Source organism: Miscanthus floridulus, chromosome 11 (assembly GCF_019320115.1).
Source record: "Miscanthus floridulus cultivar M001 chromosome 11, ASM1932011v1, whole genome shotgun sequence".
Classification (NCBI taxonomy): domain Eukaryota; kingdom Viridiplantae; phylum Streptophyta; class Magnoliopsida; order Poales; family Poaceae; genus Miscanthus; species Miscanthus floridulus.
The window spans coordinates 91,391,715-91,413,242 of record NC_089590.1 but is presented as its reverse complement, the minus strand read 5'-3'; the positions used below and the strand labels follow the sequence as shown (position 1 = coordinate 91,413,242).

The following is a 21,528-nucleotide window of genomic DNA, read 5'->3' as shown; positions in this document are numbered from 1 at the left end:
AGTGCAATGTTTCTATTGATAAAGTAGAAAGTTGACACTGCACATAAGAGATGTAACCAAGTTTAGAAACAAAACTGACGTTGCTCTCTGAAGAAAAAGGGAAGCAGAAACTCACAGGGGACATCTGCGGTCATTCAGAACATGGTTCTTTCATCAGAGGAAGCACATTAACACATGCCATTGCCAACAAACTAGGCAACTAGCCACTATCAAACAGGTTACAGGTATAGGAACCTCCCCAGAACACACAAGGAGGTAGTCTTAAGAAAACAGGGTCATGAGTTCATGACAGAGCACTACGTCACACACACACACACCACTAATACATACAGCATCTACGCAGCACACTGCAACTTTATTACTAACCTCACATGAACACGGCTCCACGCACAAACGCACACAAATCTACACATGAAACAGAGACTTGCCATGTCCAAAACCTTCATTCTGTCTGTCAGCTAAGAACTCAGCACCACCTGTGGCTTGGCCATGGCCTCCTTCCTCCTGCCCGTCAGAATCCTCTTCAGCAGGCTGCCGTTCCCTTTTTGCTTTCTCGGTACAACGGCAAGCGTCACAACCTTCACGTCGGCTTCGCCCTTGCAGGTTCCATTCACCCTGCAAGCCTGCTTTACGTGTGCAGCCACTGGCATTGGATGTGAAGAGCTGCATGCTGCGGCAGAACCGTCGTCTCCCTCATCGGCAGCAGGACTGTTTATTTCGCCTGACGCGCTTGGTTCAGTACAGATGATCTCCTTGGTTTTTGGGGAGCCTGAGTAATAGAATCCTCCATCCTCCATGGATAGCATCTCGCTTAGTGATTGCGATCGGGGCTTCCGCTCAGACCGAGCCGCCGTCTGAAGCACCTGGTCGAAAAGGATGGCGTCCTTTGGCGATGCAAGGGCTTTCAGTTGTTTCCCCAGGTTTATGATTGTCTCCCGGCACTCAATCAGTTTCTCTGATGCTGTTGAGATCTCAAGCTCCTGTGGCACAGATGATATAAGGTCTGGTTAGTAATTTGAGCAAAGAATGGGCATTAGTTTCAAGGTTCGCTTAGTAATTTGGACAGAAAATGAGCCTTTTCTGGTGGAAAAGAAATGTCGACTACACTAGTCAGTTTTACAGTAGAGCTACTAATTGCTTTGAGGAAAATGATAAGGACAAGAAAGATCATAAGGGTCTCACCATCTGTAGATGTTTATCTTCATTCTCGATGACATTTTTTGAGCCTTCTTTAGCGGAGCAACTGCTAGCAAATAACTTATGTTATACAGAATAGTATCAACCATGGAAGGACAAGGCTGAAAAAAGAATTACCGTTCAAGCTGATGCTTGGGTTCAAGACAACTAACCCCCTCTTGCTTGCCCTTATTTTGTCCAGATATGAAGATGGATTCATGTGTAATACATTCAGTCAATGTTGATTTACCATCGGCATGTGCCATTATTTTCCTGGATTCCTTCAGCTCATTAAGTTCTGCCCGCAAATGCGAAGCCTTTTCTTCTATCCCCTGAAATTTAGAGACAGCTACTTCATTGCCTGTCTTCTGTTTATTAACATCAGGTTTAATATCTATACAGCTTGAGTCAGATAATAAGGACATCTGAACATTCTCCGGCGTTCTAGGCTCATCTGCTGTATGGATTCCAGTGTGCCTGGCTACCGCAACAATTTCAAGTCCATCACTGTTGTTTAATTCCAAATGCTTCATGATGGCTTCCTTCATGTCTGATACATCTCGAAGTGAGAAGCAGTGGTTGATTATCCAATCTAATGTGAGTTGGAGGTCATGAACAAAGCTTTCGACATCGGTACTCCCATACAGAAGCTCGTTGCATGCAAAAACAAAATTTTGCAGTACAGAAGTAAGTTCTGATGTATTCCACAAGAATGCACGAGCAACATAGCCTGATAGTGTTCCTTGGCCATTTTCCTCATCGCCGCCAGATAGCACAACTGTGCTACTACAATCTTTTGATGATCTTTGGATAACTCCCTCAATAAGTTCAATTAACTTCAGGACAACCTTCTCAATCTTAGGTCGGCGAATTTGGTCAGTTGTTCCAGTGGAGATATCAACTGCAACTACCTCTTTTCCAGATGACTCTGTGGCTTCTCTCTTTGAACCATATGGTTCCACATGTTTATCATTACATAAAGATGCTAACTTTACTATCTCTGCAAAGTCATCCATGAAACTCATGTCTGATACTCTTGTGCTCTTACTGGAATGTGCTGTGAGTTTCTCCTTCTTGAAGTGTTCCAGTTCAGACAACAAGGCTGATGCCCATGAGCCTGAACAGCTGACATTATCTTCATTGCGGCCATCCTCAGAAATAGATGAAAGAGGGTTTTCAACCACTGTAGGGCTACCTTTGACCAATTCTGCAGTAGTACGACCTTTTGACAAATCTTCAAGCTGGGCTTCAACTTGGGAAAGTTTGGAAGTTGTGCGAGCAAGCATAGTCCGAGAAAACTGAAGCTCACCATCCTTTCTAGAAAGAGATTCTTTTATGGCCTTATTTTCGTCTTCAATGGCATGTAACCTTGCAAGTAACGGAGAATTTCCATGTGATGTATCATGAGAGTTCTGTACTAAAACACTCGAGTTCTGTGATGTCACTGAATTCAACTTTCTTGTCCTTGTGATCCCTGCATCACTACCCACTGTTTCAACTTCACTTCTCATTTTGGCAATGGCAGCAGGACCTGGTAACCTTTTACGTACCATTGAACGCAACCTCTGGCATTCTGATTCGAGCTTGGTTATCTTCTTTACATTCTCAAGGTGCTGCTTGTGTGCAGCGTCAGCAGATTTGAGACTAAATTTCCTTTCTTCGCTTCGAATCTCAAGTTGCTTCTGCAGCATGCAAACCTCATACCTAAGTGAAGAGTTAGATCTTTCGGCTGACTCTAGCTTTACTGCAAGGTCCTTGAACTTTGACTCTATTACTCCCTTGGACTCAATCAGCTCGCAGATGATGTTCTCTTTTACTGACAGAATTTCAGAAAGTTTGTCGTTCTCGGCATCTAAGCTAGCAATTATGTTTATTTTCTCCACTAAATTTTCTTCCAGCTTCTGAACTTTGTCTTGTTCACAAGAAATCATTTGAGCCGTCTCCTTTATTAGTGAGTCCCTCTCTACCATTGCAACATTTAGAGCCTCCTCAAGCTGACAAATCCTCTGTTCCATTGCCATTTTTTCATCTAGTGTATCATCAAGTTGTGTCTTGATAGCTAGTGCCTCAGCCTCAGCTTTCTCCCAACCTAGTATCCATATTAGCAATACAAACACTGTGAAAAAAAAAATCCAGCGTATATGTCCATTTTACCTTTAGGATGGTGGAACATAGGTAAAAACTACTAGTTATGATCCCAGAAAATGTGACACCATAATACTCAAATAATGAGTACAGTAATACCTAATATGGCTTCTTCAGCTACCTTTGACTGTTTAGCTAAAATGCCATCCTTCTCAACGCACTTAGAATGAGCAAATGAAAGTTGTTCGTTTAAGTCTTGCAAGGATTTCTCTAATAATAAAACCTTCTCCTTCTGCATGGAAGAAAATTCGTCGGTTTAGATATAAGAATCTAGTAACAAGTTTATATAAACTTATTAATTTTGGAAGTGTAGATGATGTACCTCCAACTCCCTTTCTGTTGATTTCTTTCTCCAGAGCCATGCCTTATGATCCATCATGGGATGCTTTATATCTATCAGTATTCGATGATATATATGAAAAGTTCCCTGGAGACAAAACAACAGACGCAATGTAGGTTTACAGCATATCCAGCCTTAGCGTGGATACAGGTAGAACATTTGCTAGGGCTACTAGTTAGCAAGATCAATTCAACATGATAGATATCGGAAAAACTTCAACTACCAAGTTATCTTTGCAAATTCAGTCTTCCAGAGACCGTATATATTTTTGAACGCAAGAGATCGTATATATTCAGTGTAAAAGGAGACTGCATGTCCTAAAGTGTGAATATAATTAGTTATACACAGAATTGCAGCTGTAACGCAGTAAGGATTGCACTTGCACCTAACGCAAGTACTCTTTCCAACAACTTAATACAAATAATAAAAGGCTTATGAAGTGGAGTATGAAGACAGGAGTAAAGTTGATTGACAGTTGGGACCAACATGGCACTATCTCTACTTCACCTCTTTCTCCGAATTGGCTGCACCAAAGTTCCGGGCAAAGAACCACACTACACGCAAGGAGATGGAGAATAGGGGAAAAAAAGGAAGAGAAAGGAAACCCCAAGTAAGAAATGGAAAAAAAAAATCTACACACTGGAGAGTGGGCATATCCACAAAAGAACACTCAGGAAAAGAACAAACTGTACAACACAATCTCGCCCAAAATGAAGCAAGAATACAAAGCCGTAAGGTTCAATTGCTAAGCAGCAGTATAACAACAGGGACTTTGGCATGCATGCGTAAGTGCAATGAAGCAATTAAGCCAAAAACATCAACATCTGAAACCCCAGTTACCCTAAGTTCTCCATCAGGTACTAGATTTCCCCATCCTTTTCACAACCACCAAACAAAGGAAGATGGAGTGCATGCTCACCGCACTCCACACAGCGACAAGATCCAAAGGATAAGCGTAACATAGAAGGAAGAAGGATTGGAAGAAGGCAGTGGTGATGGTGAGCTGAAGTGCTGAACTGACCTTCAGTGACAGCGAGGACTGGAGTGGCTCTGCTGCAGCTGAGCTCACCAACACTGAGCTGCCGCCGAGTCACTGTGTTCCTGTGACAGCATCCTATGGATCAATGGATGGGAAGGGGAGATGAGGACAAGAGCACAAAGTTGGATGGTAGGCAGTAGGGATGAAAACGGTACGGATATTTTCTGATTGTGTTCAAAATCGAATCCGTTTAAAGGGATTGAGATCTGTTCGTATCTGAGTCTGGATATCAACATTCGATACCGTATCCGTATCCAAATACTCAAATCACATATTTATGATGTCGATATCCAATCGTATCTTATCCGACATAGTTGACACTATCCGTATTCGAATCCGAATCCGAACAGAAATATGAAAACAAATATAATATCAGTAATATCCGTCCGTATCCGATCCGTTTTCATCTGAGGCGCTGTGTATCGCGGAACCAAACTTAAAAAAAGGTCTTCAGCATGATATCTACAGTGTTCAACAGAATATTGATATGAAAGATTCATTTCAGGTATAGAGAGGTATAACCTAAATTTAAATATTCTTTCTCCTGAAAATTCATTTAAAAAAAAGATATTTTTAGATCTTGTTGTTGAAAAAACGGTATTGAACCTTTGCTTATAGCACTCATAGTTGTCGGAGACAGTACAAGAACAAAGCTTTCTAAGTGGGAGCTACCTGGCTAATAAAGGTGTCCTTCCTAGTCCCTTGAAATGACACAAGTACAGCAAGGATGAAAGGATAGTCGCCCTGTTAGTTTAACTTATAAATCGTACTTAATAGCGAACATGACAAGTAGCACTGCATTGCAATGGTAAGCTGATGAGTCTTTTGGCTCACTGCCGCAAGGGTCCGGGGCCCAAAGGTTAGCCACTGCAGCAGGTTAATCGCAGTGTGCAAAACCGGTGATGAGCCTGTCAAGCGGATAGATTAGCATGACAGGGTTTAAATTTGCGTAAGTGAGGAGCTTTAAATGTCTCGTTCGTGGGCTCTTAAATTCAGCTTCATCAGTTTTTTTTATCTAAAACGGTATTTTCCTCTCAAGCGAACTGGACAAAGTGTCGGCGGTGCCAGCGATGGACGGGAGGGCTGCGTGCAACAGCATTTGGTTCTCCATTAAATTGGATGTTTTGTTCGTTCCCCTTAAAGTCTGCAAGCTGTGCTTCAGGTGGATTAGCCATCTTGATCCTAAATATTGTTCTGACTGATTTGTTGTAAAAGAAAAATGCTATTTCAGCTAGAAAAATAAGCTGAAAATACGGATTATAAGACAAGCAAACATGACTAAGCTAATTATGGTGATAGTGCTACAATTCCCTACCACTGTTTGTTTTTTTCTCAAGAGATTCGTTAGCGAAATCATGATGGGCCTGTTCAGCCAGCTTACTCCATATTCAACTTATTCGACTTCTTTTTTTAACTAAAACAGTATTTTTCTCTGACCACCATTCTCGTTTTTCAGGCAGGTTTCAAAGCCACGAACGGAGCCGCTGAAGTTAACTTTACACTGTTGCAAGTACACAGTCTAGAGACGGTTCACTAAAACCTTGAACCAAATGCATTTAATGATACGTGAATGAGAAACATGCAGACCCCACGGGATGATGCAGACATGTCAGTCAGCAGGGACAGTCTCCTGTGAATGGGTATGCCTTGGTTTGGTAGGTCAGCAGACCCAAATGCCCTGTTTACTGATCTAAAACTTAATTAGAAAATAATGTTCTGACTGAAAAAAAAAAAAATCAAACAAACCAAACCAAATATGAAGTAAACCGAACAGGATAAATATGTCAGTATCCGTATCCATCCAAACCAAACCAAACCAAACCGTTAAAACATGTTGAGGCCTTGTTTAGATGACCTCAAAGTTCAAGTTTTTTCACTCTCTCTCTCTATCACATCAATTTTTGAACATATGCATAAAGCATTAAATGTAGGTAAAAAAAATAACTAATTACACAATTTGATTGTAAATCACGAGACGAATCTTTTGAGCCTAGTTAGTCCATGATCGGACAAAGTTTGTCAAATACAAACGAAACATGCTATAGTGTCCAGATTGCAAAAATTTATAATCTAAACAAGGCCTGAGTTACGGCTAAATCCGTTTGCTGATAGTCAAGTCACCACACAACGGACTAGCCTTGTTGGAACTATCTTGGAAGATTATTTATCCTCAATGTCAAAATTAACAATGCTCCAGGGCTTCAACAAGGGCAAGAATTGCCTGTTCCTGTCTAGTTACAGTGGCATCTACAAGCCATAGGCTCAGGCTCCGTTCGCTTGAACTTATAAGCTAGAATCAGTCCTACTTTTTCAGCCATAGAATAGTGTTTTTCTCTCACAACAAATCAGTCCTACAAATCAGCCGTAGCAGCAATAAGTCCTGCCGAACAGAGTTTGATTAGAAAAACAAAAGAACTGACGTTGAGGTTGCGGTAGACACTACACATGTGAAGATAACACCCCTTTGAAAAGGGAAGAGCTATACAGTTTACAGGAAACCACTCATCCAAGAGATCTGAATCATGACTTTTCCTTGTTCGTGATCCTGGTTTTTGTGCCTCCTGTACAAAAAGAGAATAAGCAAATATGAGCATGCACCAAAAGAAAATCAAATTTAAGTGCCAATGACATATATAACGGAACTGCATATATTCATCATTCTCATAATTGAACAGGTAGAGATATATCTAGAGGAAAATATACAAGATTGTTTGTTAGCTCACAAGAGCAATGCATTAGCTTGTTCCAAGTAACTGAATAAACAGCCTAAGGTTAGCTCATAGCATCTATATTCTGTAATGTCGACATCAAGCATACCATCAACTTCCTCAAATTCGACCACCTTAATAACTTCAGCAGCTGCATGATACTCAAACCTGCAGGATGAAAAAACACGGTGTTGAACAGTAATTCATCAGCAATAAAAAGATGTCAATGTTTTCAGGCATCAGAGATGTTCATTTTTGCCAAATCACAGTGGTGAGAATATTCAGGTGCTATTAAAATTTCTGCATAAACAGTGAAGATCATTAAAGAGAAACACTGGATACGGTGTGCATAGGGTAGAACTACTGTTGAAAAACTTAATGTAGAAGAGCCTGGATTATAGTCTTAGCCACTAGGTCAACTTAAATACTACAATGATACAGGCAATCCAAATGTAGAGGGTGGCAGGGTGTAGCAAAAATCAGATCAGCGGAACATTTTAGGCTGGTCTATCAAAGTGTACTTGGCTTTTGGTGGTTGATGTAAAACATATAACATATGTATGAAACACAATGTACCACATTGTAGTTATTCTCCTATTTTAATGCTCATTCTCATTTCGCACTTTTTAACTGCGGACATTAGTTCTTTCTTACTATGAGAATTGGTGTCATCATGTTCATGGAAGACAATGATAACCTGCCAATGATGTATAGAGTTTCTAAAGGTCTAAACTATAGTACTGCAGGTACAGCTCCCAAAAGAACTGGGTGAGTTTGAGCTGAGAAGCAATTGATCAGAACAGATCATGGCTATTAGAATGACACATCAAAGGTTCTCGAGAGACAATATACCTGTTAGAGGAAGCCACCTCAGGTTCATACTCAGATGTGCTCTTGATAGCCTTAACTATGACATCAACAATTTCCTTCTTTCTAGTGCTGGCCATTAAACAATCGTACTCAGTCGGCACAATGATCGCAAAGAAGTTATCACTGAGGTTGCTAATGCATAGCTTATCCACAGCAGCAAGTGCTATCCTCCTCTTCAATATATTGGCATCGGGGTCAACAAGGTATAGAGCAAAATCTGTGATCACTAGGATGCGCCTTTTCATCTTTCCTGACTGGGTGAACTTTAATATCTTCTCTGCAAAGAGAACTTTGTTGTCCCCTGTAATATATTGAGCATCTACTTAGAGACTTGCATAGTTTAGTTAGAAAACTAAATGGCCATGAGACTGTGCATGAAACTAGGAATAGTTAATGTCAGGCAACCGTATCAATGACACAACATTTTATTGGTACAACAAAATATGCTAATGACACATCGCAATTCATGGCCTGGTAGGCCCAGCACATCTAGAATTATACGGTATTACGGTGTAGCTCTTCACATTCATGGATGCATAATAAGGATAACCTAGAAGCATGATATAGATGTGAGTGCAGCATCCGGTACTTGGTAGCACTACATCAGGATGTCAACACCTCCAACACACCAAAAAAAATCAGGGTGTCAACACAGTAGTTGGTAGAATTGCCTAATGCTACATGTGGAAACTCGAGTCCCGTGCATTAATCCGTCATAATAAGATCAAAACCAGGCATGCTATGAGTCCAAGCTGATGGAATTATGGCAATTTCTGATGCACGTCATTCAAAAAACATTGGCATCTTTACCACAAGCAAACGCATCAGATCCCCATCAGAGCACTACCGAAACTGCAAAACAACCATCTGTTCGGACATGTAAGCGCCTTGCGCAAACAAAATGTTTTCTGACTTATCACGCCTTGAGAGGACAATAGATGAATGAAAATCAGGTGGGGGATCCTTTCCCCTTCCATAGACTTACAAACAAAACAAAACAAAAAAAAAGGCGAAACAATTGACCTTTAGCAAGATCGCACGCATTGTCTACCAACGATAAACTAGCACAAGAGATCAATTGAGACATGAGTAAAGGAACGGCACCTTGCTTGGACAGGATCTTGGTGAGGCAGGGATCATTGGCGAGGGCGGACCCAGTCAAGGACATGGTGGCACGCATGTATACCCGATAATCTTCACAAGAAAAATCGAAGTTAGTAGACATAATACAAGTGTATACTTTTGTAATTAGATCAGATCCCAGTTCAATCCCAATACGAATGGCCAAATAGATGACGTTAGGGTTTGGGTGCTCGGCTTCGCACAGCAGGAGGGGAAGAGAAAGGGGTGGGCATACCTTGTGCGTGCTCGTCGCCGGCCAAGGCCCCGACGAAGACCTGGGCACCTGGCGTAGGGAGGAGGCGGTCGCCCACCCGGGGTGAATGCCTGACGGATCACGGATCCCAGTCAGTGAGATCACCAAGAAACTGGCTGAGAGCGTGTTTGGTTCGAGGCTTTCACAGTTAGCGACATGATTTGCATACGCAAGCCTTCGGGTCAGTCTGGAGATCTTTTTATTATTATTATTATTTTTTGTGAAATTAAACTGATTCTTACTCCCTCCGTTCCTTAATATAAGCTATATAGATTTCTAAAGAAAATTCTAAAATATAGATACGTATCAGCTCCCACGTCGATTAGTTTGGAAACCTTCCCACCATATATAGCACATGCCCCAACCAATCCCTTAGATTTAGGAAGCAATCTGATTGGGAGAGAGAAGATGACATGATTTTCCTTTTTTTCCTCGATCTCACATCCTTTTTTAAACCGTGCGTTAATATTAGTGCTAAAAACTATATGGCTTATATTAAGAAACGGAGGGAGTATAAAATTCTAGCGCAATTTCAGTAAAACTCCTGTGTTTCAAACAGACCTTATAATTTTCTAATTTGTTTTTAGGGAATTAGGAAATCTATAAGCCTCTCACAAGTTGAGATGATAGTATTTAAAATTTCCAATTAAATTGAAGTTAAGATATTTAGTCGCTTCTAAATGGCGATAAATTATTTCGTAGTACAATTGGCGAGAATAGAATCTCGCCATATCAAAGTCACAAGAAGAGGTGGCAGTGTGAAGGAAGGCACCACTGTAGAACCAATTACATACCTTATAAAATTGTTAAATTTGAAAACATCATCCTTAAAGACAATGATATGTTACTATCAAATCGTGGCTGGAATCAGTAGCGACAATAATTTTTAGTGTCAATGTTAATGGGATCCTGATCCTAGGCTTAAAATCCGATGGTGAAGCGTTATCATAGCCGACTCCGGCGCATATGGCGGTGATAGGCCCGCAAGGATTGCTAGTTCTGTCAAAGTGGTGGACACTGACAGCATATCTCTAAACATCATAACTTTTCATATGACTATGTATGTACAATTTACATGAAAAAAAAACATTTCTCGATGTCATCTACTACTTTATATATCACAATGTTCTCATTTGAATCCATATTGGTGAATTGAGACAAGTTTCTTGTTGTATTTGTAGATCTGAGCATCATATTGATTATTTGGGCACCAAGATGGATTCATGTGGAATAAACCCCAAAGTTGTCGATATCGGCGAACTATATAATTTTCATATGAATTTTATCTTCGTTCAAGCTCATATAAAAATTTTATAATTTTCTTAAGTGCACTGCACCGTTTGAATCGACGGAAAGGTAAACTCCGCCGTATCAATCTGCTATTCCTGTATAAATATGTACAGTATTTTTTTATTGGGACAATTATTTTTGCAAAAAACAGTTACAAAAAAATTAATAAAAAATTCAGAAACGAGAACTGAAAGTTACCCCGGTAAAAAGGCCGTACTTCAGCCCAGCCAGATGAAATTCGTTGCTCCAACAGATGGGGACGGCCCATACACAAAATTCCCAAGCTGTTGTGGGCTCGTGGCATGCCGTGCGAGAACACGCCACGCCCGAGTGCCGTGATTTTGCCGGCGCGATCATGGGCTCGTGGCGCGGTGGCCTGGCCCTGAATCCCGTGTGACCCCAACCCAAATGGCCGGCGGGCAGATAAATGGCCCACGCGCAAGCCCAGACATCCGCGCCGCGCGGCGCCAGCCCGCCACGACTCACCGGCTGATGCGTCATTAGTTACGCTGCGGCCGGCCGGCGGTGCACAAGTGTTGGGTCAAACCACGTGCACGTGCATCATAACGAAACTGGCGTCTACCGGCGGCGAGTCAAATTTGCTGATCCTGCATCAGCACCCAAGTCAGCCACGTTACGTACAGCAGATCACAGAAGATGCCATTGGTTACATCGCATCGCCGTTGTCAAAGCGCATGCTTGCACGGCAATTCCTCCTACTTATCCAAAGTACAGGAAAAAGGGATGCATGCAGATCGATCCACCAGCAAGCCTGGCCAAGTCGTTCGTAACGTGCAGGACTCCATGATCTGTGGTAAATGCCCGCTGCGTGCATGCCTGAATCTGAATGAAAAGCTGAAACGCCTTCTCGGAATCTCGCATGCACTGCAGCAGCAACACAGGTCTCCCATGCGTACGCTGATCGATACAGCACGCATGACGCATCAACTCACGCCATGTCAGCTAACGTGCTTTCGCGGATCACGGGCTCTCGGCTTCAAGCACGGCGCCTTCGCCACCGGGCAAATACGAAACGTGGAAGAGCAAACAGCTGAGACGACAGGTACTGGCCCGGCCGTCACAGTCGACAGGATCGATCGCTTGCCGCAGGCGAAAGGCTCCGCCCACCCTGCCGCCACGGGCCCGTACGTACATGCATCATGCACTGCTGCCATACTGGCGCATGCACGATTTCAGACTGGGAATAAACTCCTACTGTACGTCGACCCACGTACGTATCGCTTGCCCAGGCTACTAGTACGTACTCCTAGACAGGTGTGTTGTGTACGTAGCTGCAGTAGCACATCAACTGGTCAATTTCAGAGATAACCTTGCCACCTTGTCTCCTTTCGTTGGATGCCCCAAATGACTTGGAGCTTCGTAGGCTACTCATCAGACAGCCCCAAATGACTTGGAGTATATAGACACTGATGCACAGCAGGTACTACTAGTACAAGCGCATGCATGCAAATGAAAAACGGCCAGCTAGCATCGATACGTAAAAACATTCGGCCGACAAGGTCCACCCACATTCATGCTCACACCTACAGCACACACGGCGCAGGCATAGCGACGCGAGCAATTCATCTCCTGCAGTCCTGCCGCCCGCGCGCGGGGCCTCTCGCCCCTGGGGTCGTCTTGGCGATCTGCCTCCGCCACCACGCCACGCCGTGAGGAACAGTGAAACAGATAGACGACCAAAGCGCGCGGGCCGCGCGAGGCAAAAGGCAAGCGCCGCGCCGCGCCGAAGCAAGGACGTCCGGCGGTGTCGGCACGCACCCACGTCGGCGCGTTACTCGGTCACGCGCGGGCAGCCGGCCGGCCCGGTCGTGCCCACCACAGCCACGGCCACGTCCAGGTCGATCAGTCCAGCGAGGGAAAGTGTAAAAGACGACTAAGGCCCATTCTACACGTTGAATGAATTACATCTGCTAATGCTAATTAACTCTCTTACGCTTTTGTCCTCGCTTCGCGCAAAAGGATTGATCCAGAGTTACTAGCCTCCTAGGTCCAGGTTTTTAAGCTGGTCTAGCGCTCGTTCCGTTTCCGGCATGGGACTAAACTGGGAAAACTGTGCCGACGTTATCACGAATTCGGTCCGGCCCAACTGGCCCAATGGGTTGGGTCTTACATCCACCGTACCCACCTTCAAAGGATTCAACGTCCTCAGCTTACCCCATACTTGACAAATGTTTAGGATCGACTCTCTTGGCCACGGAGCCATGCACAACTTGTCTAGGTTTCCAGACCATACCAACCGTGGAACGGCGAGAGTCAACTTGTTTGGGCTTCCAGACAATACTCAACCGTTAAACGATGAGAGTTGGCTCTGATTAACATTTGTAACACCTCGACCCAAGAAGACAGCTAAGGCCCATTCTACACGTTGAATGAACCAACTGCTACGTTTTCGTCCTCGCTTCGCGCAAAAGGATCCATCCGGAGTTATTAGCCTCCTAGGTCTAGGCTTTTAAACTGGTCTGGCGTTCGTTTTGTTTCCGATATGGGACTAAATTGGGAGTATTATGCCGACGCTATCAAAAATTTGGTCCGACCCAACTGATCCAATGGGCTGGGTGCCTGGGTCTCACGTAAAGACACGAGCAAGGGGGCTACATGGGGGCCGCCGGCCGCGCGCGTCGTCCTCGGCGTCCCTCCTTTTCCGTGCGGCGTCTCCTTCTCCCGTCGCCGTCCAGGCACTGGCGCTGGATCTGGACCGCGGGGAAATAATGCGGCTTTTTGCCCGAGCGCCAGCTTTGGGTTGGGCGGCCGTGATAGCTATAGCTAGCTGCGCTGCGCGTCGGTGCCCACTTTCCGTTTCGGGAAGGCCGTGAACAGTGCCGTCCACCCAGCCAGCACCACGGTCCACGCCCACGCCAGTGCCGATCCATGCGTGATCTGTCGATGCACGCAGTGCAGCGCTAGCTAGCTCTGCTATAGCGAATAGCGACGCTAGGCGCACTATGTAGTAGGTTGGAGGGATGTGTGGCCTAGATCGCATTGCTCATCCGCTGCATGCGTAGGATAGATACATCTCGTTGGTGAACAACGCCTGCAGCCTACCGTCGTCGCGCTGGCTGGCTAGGCCAGGGCGTGCGTCCATCTTTGTGCTTTCCTTTTCTTCCGTCCATGTAGCTTTGTCCTTATGGGTGCCGTCCATGTTATGTACGTACATGAGGCCGATCTCAGCTAGCTATCCTATGGAGCGATCGACCGGTCCATCGACCATCGGTCCAGCAACCGACACACACAGGAGTACATACAGGACGTATGCTACCTCTTGGAGTACTCGCTGTGACGCTGCATACATGCATGCACCGGCCCAGACTGCATGCACCCGCCGGCCCCCGGCCAGAAGTTTTTTTACCGGCCTCTCGACAACGATTGGTTCATTGCTTGTAGTTGTAGTACGATCGATCGAGCTGATCGAGTGCGCGCGAGGTTGAAAGCTCCCTAGCTTTGGATGGATGGATAGAAAGTACTCCTACTGTCCTATCCAGCGGAAGCATAGACGATGATATATTGGTATCATAGCGAGCGATGGAGCATTATCTGGCAGCTTTTTTTTGTGCGCGAAAGCTGTGCGCACAGTGCCCGCACTTGCCGGCAATGTAGTCATCCATTCATATATAATGATGATGATGACGGCGTGGGGTACGGTCTCGTCTCATCCGGCGATGACCGCGATGAGGGTAACCGGGCGCCAACCGCCGCGCCCACGGCCGCCGGGTCGGATGGGGCTCACCGTAGCAACTAGCCTTCCGGAACGATGAAATCCAAAGTGGGTATACCTATTTGCATTGTTTGTTAGAGAGATGGAACACGTGACTGATATAACTAGAACGATGTTATTGTAACGAGGAATGTATACCACTTTGCTAATGCATTTTGAGACAATCGGTATGAACCAATTCCGTTGTGTAGCCCGTTGGATTTTAATGTAGAGTCTATACAGTACTAGTCTATCGACCGCACGGGTTAAAATCTTAGGAGTCAATATTTACTCTTAAGTACCATGATGACATAAGAATATTTACTCTTAAGTATCATGATGACATACAAGCAATCATTTTAAGCCTACACTATGTCACATAGGATTAGTGGTAGAGCTTGATGGGGTAGCTGTGCTTGATGATATTAATATTTAAGCCTTATAATAATTGTTTACTTGAAAATAATCTCAAAGAGTAAGAAGATGTAGGCACCTATGGTTTGTACTAACCTCCTCCTTTTCTCAAGATGTTTGTTTTTTTATCAACAAAATTTTTATGTAGTAATAGTTACATTATCAATATGGATATGTCAAACATTTTAGTTAATATATATACATCTCTCTCTCATGTGTGTGTGATTTGCATGATGGTGGTGGCACAACATGCATGTTTACTTTAATCAATTTTAATGTATTAATATTTAAAAATGGGCATTGCAAAAACATATTTGTGCTCATGGTTATTTAAACATTTTTTTATAAGCTACTAAAATTATAGTAAGCTATAGATAATTTAGGTTCAAACATAAATACGTTATTTTATATTATCTTCCATAATGTCATATTGTAACATGATTTTAAATAACATAGAGTGCTTAAAATTAAATTATTACAAATTTTATATATTTTAATATTTCTGACAAAATGTGTACACTTATCTTGAATAACAATTTGACGCTTGATAAGTTACTAAAATAAATAGTTATCCTAATGTATACATGTTTACTTGGTCTATATGGTGGAACATAAATTATGCTTATTTTTGACTTAACAGTTGTAGATGTATATATTTTAGAAATATATATAGGTACTTCATAGATAATCTTTTGTGATAGCTTATATTAGTAGTTATACAGTGCATGTGGTGTCTATTTTAATTTTATTGTATGTATGTGTAACACCCTAGTGTTAAGCATTGCATTTGGCACTTGCAGTTCATGAGCACATGTATCATCCAAGCATTCAGGAGCATGAGCATGAGCATGAGCATATAGAATTTCATCGTATTCTTTACATATTATCACATGTGATGTTGATTATATCCATGCATATGCTTGTGATCATGTGTGACTAATGCAAGAGATGGTTGTGAGGTCACAAAAATAGCTTAGACATGTCTAGGATAGTAAATGGAACAATGTTTGTATTCATGACATGGGCCAATTTTTCTTCTAAGTCCTAGTTTACTCATAATGTCAATTTTCATGATCCTATTTTGACCAAAGTTGAACTATAGCCTAGAGTGTTTGCATGACAATGCACCCTTAATAAAAGTTATAGTTCTTGACATGGATAACAAACTTTGTTTTAGGTCCATAAGCTAATTCAGTGTCTAACATAGTCAAAAATAGCTTCAAAGTAGCAATGAAATATTGTTTGTAGACTTCAAAATTTTACAAAGTCAAAATGCAGATTTCAGTTTCAAGTGCACCACTTTGGAGCTCTATAGTTTAAAAACCATAGCGATTTCAGCAATGCTTCTTAAAGCAAAGTTAGAGATCTCACATAGCTCTATAACTTTTACTAATACCATTTTCACTAAATCATCACAGATTAGGAGTTACAGGTGTATGAAGTCGCTCTATTAGTCGGCTCCTTCACCCGTCCGAACCGGTCGGGGCAGCAACCGTCGTGGCCGACCGACCACAGGCTGCGGCCGCCACTTGGCGTCCATACACTGGCGCCGGCCCCGCGCGTCAGGCCAGAGTGGGCCGAAGAGGGCGACGTGTTGCGCTCGCTCACTCTCTCTGCCTCACCTCGCTCTTGCTCTCTCTCTCCCACAACCGAGCAGTGCCATAGCTGCACTTCCATCTGATCCATCACGCTCATAACTCCGCCATCATCTCCTCTACCTACTCGACCCACCATTGTCACAGTTTGAGCTAAGGTATAGCCACACTGTGCGTCGCCGTCGCCGCCATGGCCACAGAGCGCCGCCAAGCTCTGAGCTCGCCGTGGCCAACCATTTCCACTACTCCTACCTTTTTCTCAATAGCTCACATCATAGTCGGTTTAACCGCTACCGCTGCCGCGCGGAACGTGCGACCACATCATGCGTGTTCACCATGGCCGTGAGCTCAAGCTCGCCGTGGCCATCCCTAACTAGACCCCGTTGTCCCCCTCTAGCGCGCGTTGCCGTATTGCCGTGAATCCTAGCACCATCCCCGAAGACGGAGACCTGCCTTCGACCGTTGTCTCGTCGGAACGGTGACACCACCGCCGTTCTCTATGCGCCACCATGCACGTGGCCAGAGCACACCGCCACTTCACCGTGCCCTAGACCTAACCCTAGTGCTCCGCTAGGACTCCCTGATGCAGTAGCATCGCTCGCCTAGCCGTGTCATTGCCAGAGACAATGATCTCATCGCTGAGCACCTCCGTCGTGCCGCCATTATCGTCGGCAAATCGCTGAGCCAACCAAGGCCACCAGTCGACGCGGGATGTTGAGTAGGTCACGATGGTGAGACGCTACCACCAGCGAGCTCGCCGTCGCCGAGCTCTAGCCGGTCAGCGCCGTCCTCTGCTCCTGTATCACTGACGCGTGGGCTCGTTGACCCGTGGGGCCCAGCTGTCAGTCAGGGTTTTGAAATTTTTATTTATTTATTTTTCTAGATTTTGTTGTAAACTTCAAAAATTCATAACTAAAGCTAGGAATGTCCAAATTGAGTGAACCAAATTTTGTTGGGTTCATCATGAAGTATAATATTTGATAAAAATATAAAACCTACTGTTTGAGATATTTTTCTAGGAGAATTAAATTGAGCTCGTTAAGTGCTTTTAAAATAGTTTCTATCTTGTAAAATGCATATCGTGAGCTAGGGAAGTGCAAAAATTATGATTCTAATTTTTCTGGTCTTATGTTGACATGCTCTAACTAGAAAAAATACTAAACCTATAGAAGGCATATTTAGAATATAGTCTTCCTATTTAATCTTAAATAATTGCTAGTTTCTAGTGAAAATAAATAGGGTAAAAATACAAAACTTATGATCATGAAAAATTTTACACAGTGTTCTTATGCTAGGATGACAGTAAGAAAAATATGAAATATGTTGTTTGGCACTTTTTACTATGTCAAACTATTTTTGCTAAAGAAGGCCTATGCGCAATTTTTAGAGGTTGCTATACTTATCCAAATGTCATGAAATTTGTATGGTATACTATTGGGGTCAGATGTAGACTATTGTGATTTTTTCATAATTTATTGAGCACTATAAGTATTTATCCTTTAAATCACCTTATTATATAAGGAAATTAATAAATGCACATAAGTAAATTATTTGGGCTTAACCATGATATTTTCTATGGTGCTTGTGATGCATATGATCTATTGATATTAGTAGTTGCACTTAGAATTGATTGGTTATATGCAACTACTTAATCATTGCTTTATAATTCAACTAGATAGTTGTAGGAGTAGTTTCTGTTGTGTTGACAAATTCATGATGATAGTGACTTTTTCTGTTAAACTTGTTAATAATAAAGTTATAGGAAACTTACTTATCTTGCTTATCATAAAATTTCATAGCTATAGGCTAAATGGTTTAAGATTTATAGCTGTTAGAAGTCTCAAGTCAGATTTGCTTGTTCTCTAGATTGATCTGGAAGATTGAATTATTTGACATGGATAGATACTGAATCAACTTAAGATGATTAAAAGAAAGTTGTAGGCAATTTCATAAGCTTTCTATAAAGTTCACAACCATATTGTTTGGGTGTGTATAACTCTAGTTATGATCAAAACAAGTAGCTGCTATCTTACAGCCTAGAAAATATGTAAATAGGTGTTTGTTTAATTACTAGAGATGAGATATGCACCTACACAGTAAAAGAAAATTTATCGTGTTATCCCGTTAATACATTACTGTTAAGGACACTTATGAGTATGCACTTTATCATATCATATCATCCATGTTATCTTATTTCATGCTCATACATACATACATACATACATACATACATACATACATACATACATACATACATACATACATACATACATACATACATACATACATACATACATAGAGTCCAGATTTTCATTTTTGCATGTACAATTATGGTAAATTCTAGGATTGATATATTTTTAGAGCGGACTCAGTGAGGATTTACATGAAGGCTCCATTAGGGATCTCCGGTGAGGATTAACATGAAGGCTCCATTAGGTACCTCTAGTTAGAATTTGTAGAATTTTTTTCCCTAATGCAGAGCTGTATTTAGTTAAAACTTAAGCTTAAGTTATGATATCTTGTTGCATCCCTTTCTATGACATAATTAATTTATAGTTTAGCTTTTAATCTACTTGAATTTTGTAGTCCACATGTTAAGTTAAAACTCGAGTGTTTATTGTGTCTCTTATTCAAAATTTTTGTTTTTATTTTATTGAAAAAACTATAGGTCCTACACTGTCCTCATGTTCTTACAATGGCATAAATAGTGGTTTTAGCTTGCACCATGTAATTAGCATGTTGAATTTGTTATATTACATAATTATATTATTATAATTATATGTGCAGTAGAATGGTTTTATAAGCATCATGAACTGTCAGGGTCATCGCTATGTATAAACTTCTTTAGAATTAACATTTTTCATGCTTGATAAGCTATTAAAAAATCTTTACACTAATATATACTTGTTTACTTATTCTACGTGGTGGAACATAACATCATCTTTACTTTTAACTTAGGACAAAAAATATTACATAATTATATTTTTATAATTATAGGTGCACTAGATTTTTTGTTTACTGTTATGACATAGAGGTGGAAAATTTAGATACTAACTAAAATGTATAACTTTATATTTTCTTTCATAATAGAATGTATAGGTAATTTGAAAGCCAATGTAGAGTTTACTTTGTATTATCTTTTATAATGACATATATGGGTATGATTTAGCTGCAAATTTAGAGGGTTATTTTCAATTATCTCTCATAATGACAGAAGTGAGTAATTTTTATATAAATTTAGAGAGGTATTTTGAATTATCATTCATAATGGCAGAGGTGGGTAATTTATATGTAAAATTAGAGGTTACTTTATGTATTTTTTTTATAATGAAGAGGTGGGTAATTTTTGATAAAATAGGATAGATCCAACGGTTATTATTGATCATGATGATTAGAGTTTACTAAACTAAAGGCTAGATTTTTCTGATATTGTGAGAACTTCTAGGATTTATCTTTTTTCTTAGCGCGTCTGGTGAGAATTAACGTGGAGGAGGTGGGTAATTTTTGATAAAATAGGATAGATCCAACGGTTATTATTGATCATGATGATTAGAGTTTACTAAATTAAAGGCCAGATGTTTCTGATTATTGTCAGAATTTCTAGAATTTATCTTTTTTCTTAGCGCGTCTGGTGAGAATTAACGTGAAGGCTCCGTTAGGACCTCTAATTAGTAATAGTAAGATAGTTACCCAAACAATGCATGGATAGAATCGAATTGCATGGTGAGAGTCAGGAAAGTGCGCTCTACTACAAGATCCTAGACTCTCAATTTAGTTCCTTGCCTCCGTACCTTCGATATGGGTCAAATTTTTGTTGCGTTTGGAAATGAGCAGCGTCACTACATCGATTGGACGACATGTTATACAGTCGCAAAACCATGCATTTCGATCGATCCCCGCGGCAATTAAAAGCCACAAGGTGTTGCTAGTATTACGCATGTTTGGTTGCCGGCCACCACTCGCCATGTCTAAGTTGAGGCTCGCCATTGATGCTTAGGAGGTGTTTGGTTTGTGATCCAACTGAGGCTCGCCACACTTCAGATAAGAGCTCGCCACAGTTTTTCTAAGTCAAAGTGTAGCGAGCTTTTTCTCCGTCTCCGCCACAAACCTCCTGCTGCTCTCCTGCTATGTCACCGCGCCCAACTGCGCTCGGCGGAGTCAAGGACGGAGACGACGACGATCAATGAGGCGCGCTCGGCGGAGTCGAAGACGCGGCTCTAGCAACCGCGCGTGCCAGAGTCCCGCTGAGAGGTGGACGGGGCACGAGGCCGCCAAGGCGCCGGGATGCGAAAGCACGCGTCTACCAGGCCCCTGGGCACATCGCGTGCGGTGGGAAGAAGATAAGGTTGCGTTTTGCGTGGCGGTGCGTCCGTGGGAGCGGTGGATGGGGTATTGGGGTAGAGAGATAATAGAAGGAAAAATAAAATAAGTGAAAAAATTAAGAAAAATAAAATAGAAAAATAGAAAACAGAAGGGTATTCTAGACCACTAGTTACCTATATTAGTCTTAATTTTCATGCTTATTCTTGGTTCATTAGAAACATCATACAAATTTGTGATTTGATTTTAACATAATGTGGTCTAAACCATATGCGGCAATTTTGTCATTTTTTTGTGGCAAACATCAAACAATAGCCACACAATTTTGCCACAGTTTAGTAATAAACCAAACAATTTAATTTTACCACAGAATGTGGCAAGCTACGGTGTGGCAAATACTTAACCTTAGGCATGGCAACCGGTGGCGGGCGACCCCCTACGGCTGCTGATCCAACTCCCACCGCGCGCGTCGCTGCTGGCAGCTTGCTCCAGTACGTATGACGTCTCTATCTACCCACAGAAATGGTGTAGGACGCGACCTATA

The 21,528-nt window shown here is 42.2% G+C and overlaps 2 protein-coding genes across 6 annotated transcripts; both read right to left on the bottom strand.

The window, feature by feature from the left end:
* Positions 1-136: 136 nt before the first annotated feature.
* LOC136493888 (filament-like plant protein 7) lies at positions 137-4,812 on the bottom strand. 3 transcript variants are annotated; one of them, XM_066490015.1, is made up of 6 exons: positions 4,683-4,812; positions 3,644-3,748; positions 3,421-3,553; positions 1,315-3,265; positions 1,183-1,243; positions 137-980 (listed from the first exon to the last, which is right to left on the bottom strand). In XM_066490015.1, exons 2-6 carry the CDS (start codon positions 3,698-3,700, stop codon positions 459-461), a joined length of 2,724 nt encoding a protein of 907 aa, XP_066346112.1. In that variant the 5' UTR covers positions 3,701-3,748; positions 4,683-4,812; the 3' UTR covers positions 137-458. The 3 variants fall into 3 exon arrangements, with proteins under 3 accessions (XP_066346112.1, XP_066346114.1, XP_066346113.1); XM_066490017.1 differs by lacking the exon at positions 4,683-4,812 and adding an exon at positions 4,581-4,679; XM_066490016.1 differs by lacking the exon at positions 4,683-4,812 and adding an exon at positions 4,502-4,624.
* Positions 4,813-6,838: 2,026 nt separating this feature from the next.
* On the bottom strand, positions 6,839-9,813 carry LOC136493886 (uncharacterized). 3 transcript variants are annotated; one of them, XR_010768446.1, is made up of 6 exons: positions 9,636-9,813; positions 9,383-9,472; positions 8,261-8,579; positions 7,518-7,576; positions 7,121-7,261; positions 6,839-7,080 (listed from the first exon to the last, which is right to left on the bottom strand). XR_010768446.1 is itself a non-coding variant. In XM_066490014.1 (6 exons), exons 2-5 carry the CDS (start codon positions 9,456-9,458, stop codon positions 7,221-7,223), a joined length of 495 nt encoding a protein of 164 aa, XP_066346111.1. In that variant the 5' UTR covers positions 9,459-9,472; positions 9,636-9,813; the 3' UTR covers positions 6,839-7,080; positions 7,186-7,220. The 3 variants fall into 3 exon arrangements, 2 of the variants coding, with proteins under 2 accessions (XP_066346111.1, XP_066346110.1); XM_066490014.1 differs by having other exon boundaries at positions 7,186-7,261; XM_066490013.1 differs by having other exon boundaries at positions 6,839-7,261.
* Between the last annotated feature and the right edge of the window lie 11,715 nt (positions 9,814-21,528).

Coding starts and splice junctions, on each gene's coding strand:
- LOC136493888 (XM_066490015.1), bottom strand. CDS start 3,700: ATGATGGATCATAAGGCATGGCTCTGGAGAAAGAAATCAACAGAAAGG. Junction 3,554..3,643: donor CAACAGAAAGGGAGTTGGAG/GTACATCATCTA, acceptor TCTTCCATGCAG/AAGGAGAAGGTTTTATTATT. Junction 981..1,182: donor AAGATAAACATCTACAGATG/GTGAGACCCTTA, acceptor TCTGTGCCACAG/GAGCTTGAGATCTCAACAGC.
- LOC136493886 (XM_066490013.1), bottom strand. CDS start 9,458: ATGCGTGCCACCATGTCCTTGACTGGGTCCGCCCTCGCCAATGATCCC. Junction 8,580..9,382: donor CAAGATCCTGTCCAAGCAAG/GTGCCGTTCCTT, acceptor AATATATTACAG/GGGACAACAAAGTTCTCTTT. Junction 7,577..8,260: donor GAGGTGGCTTCCTCTAACAG/GTATATTGTCTC, acceptor TTCATCCTGCAG/GTTTGAGTATCATGCAGCTG.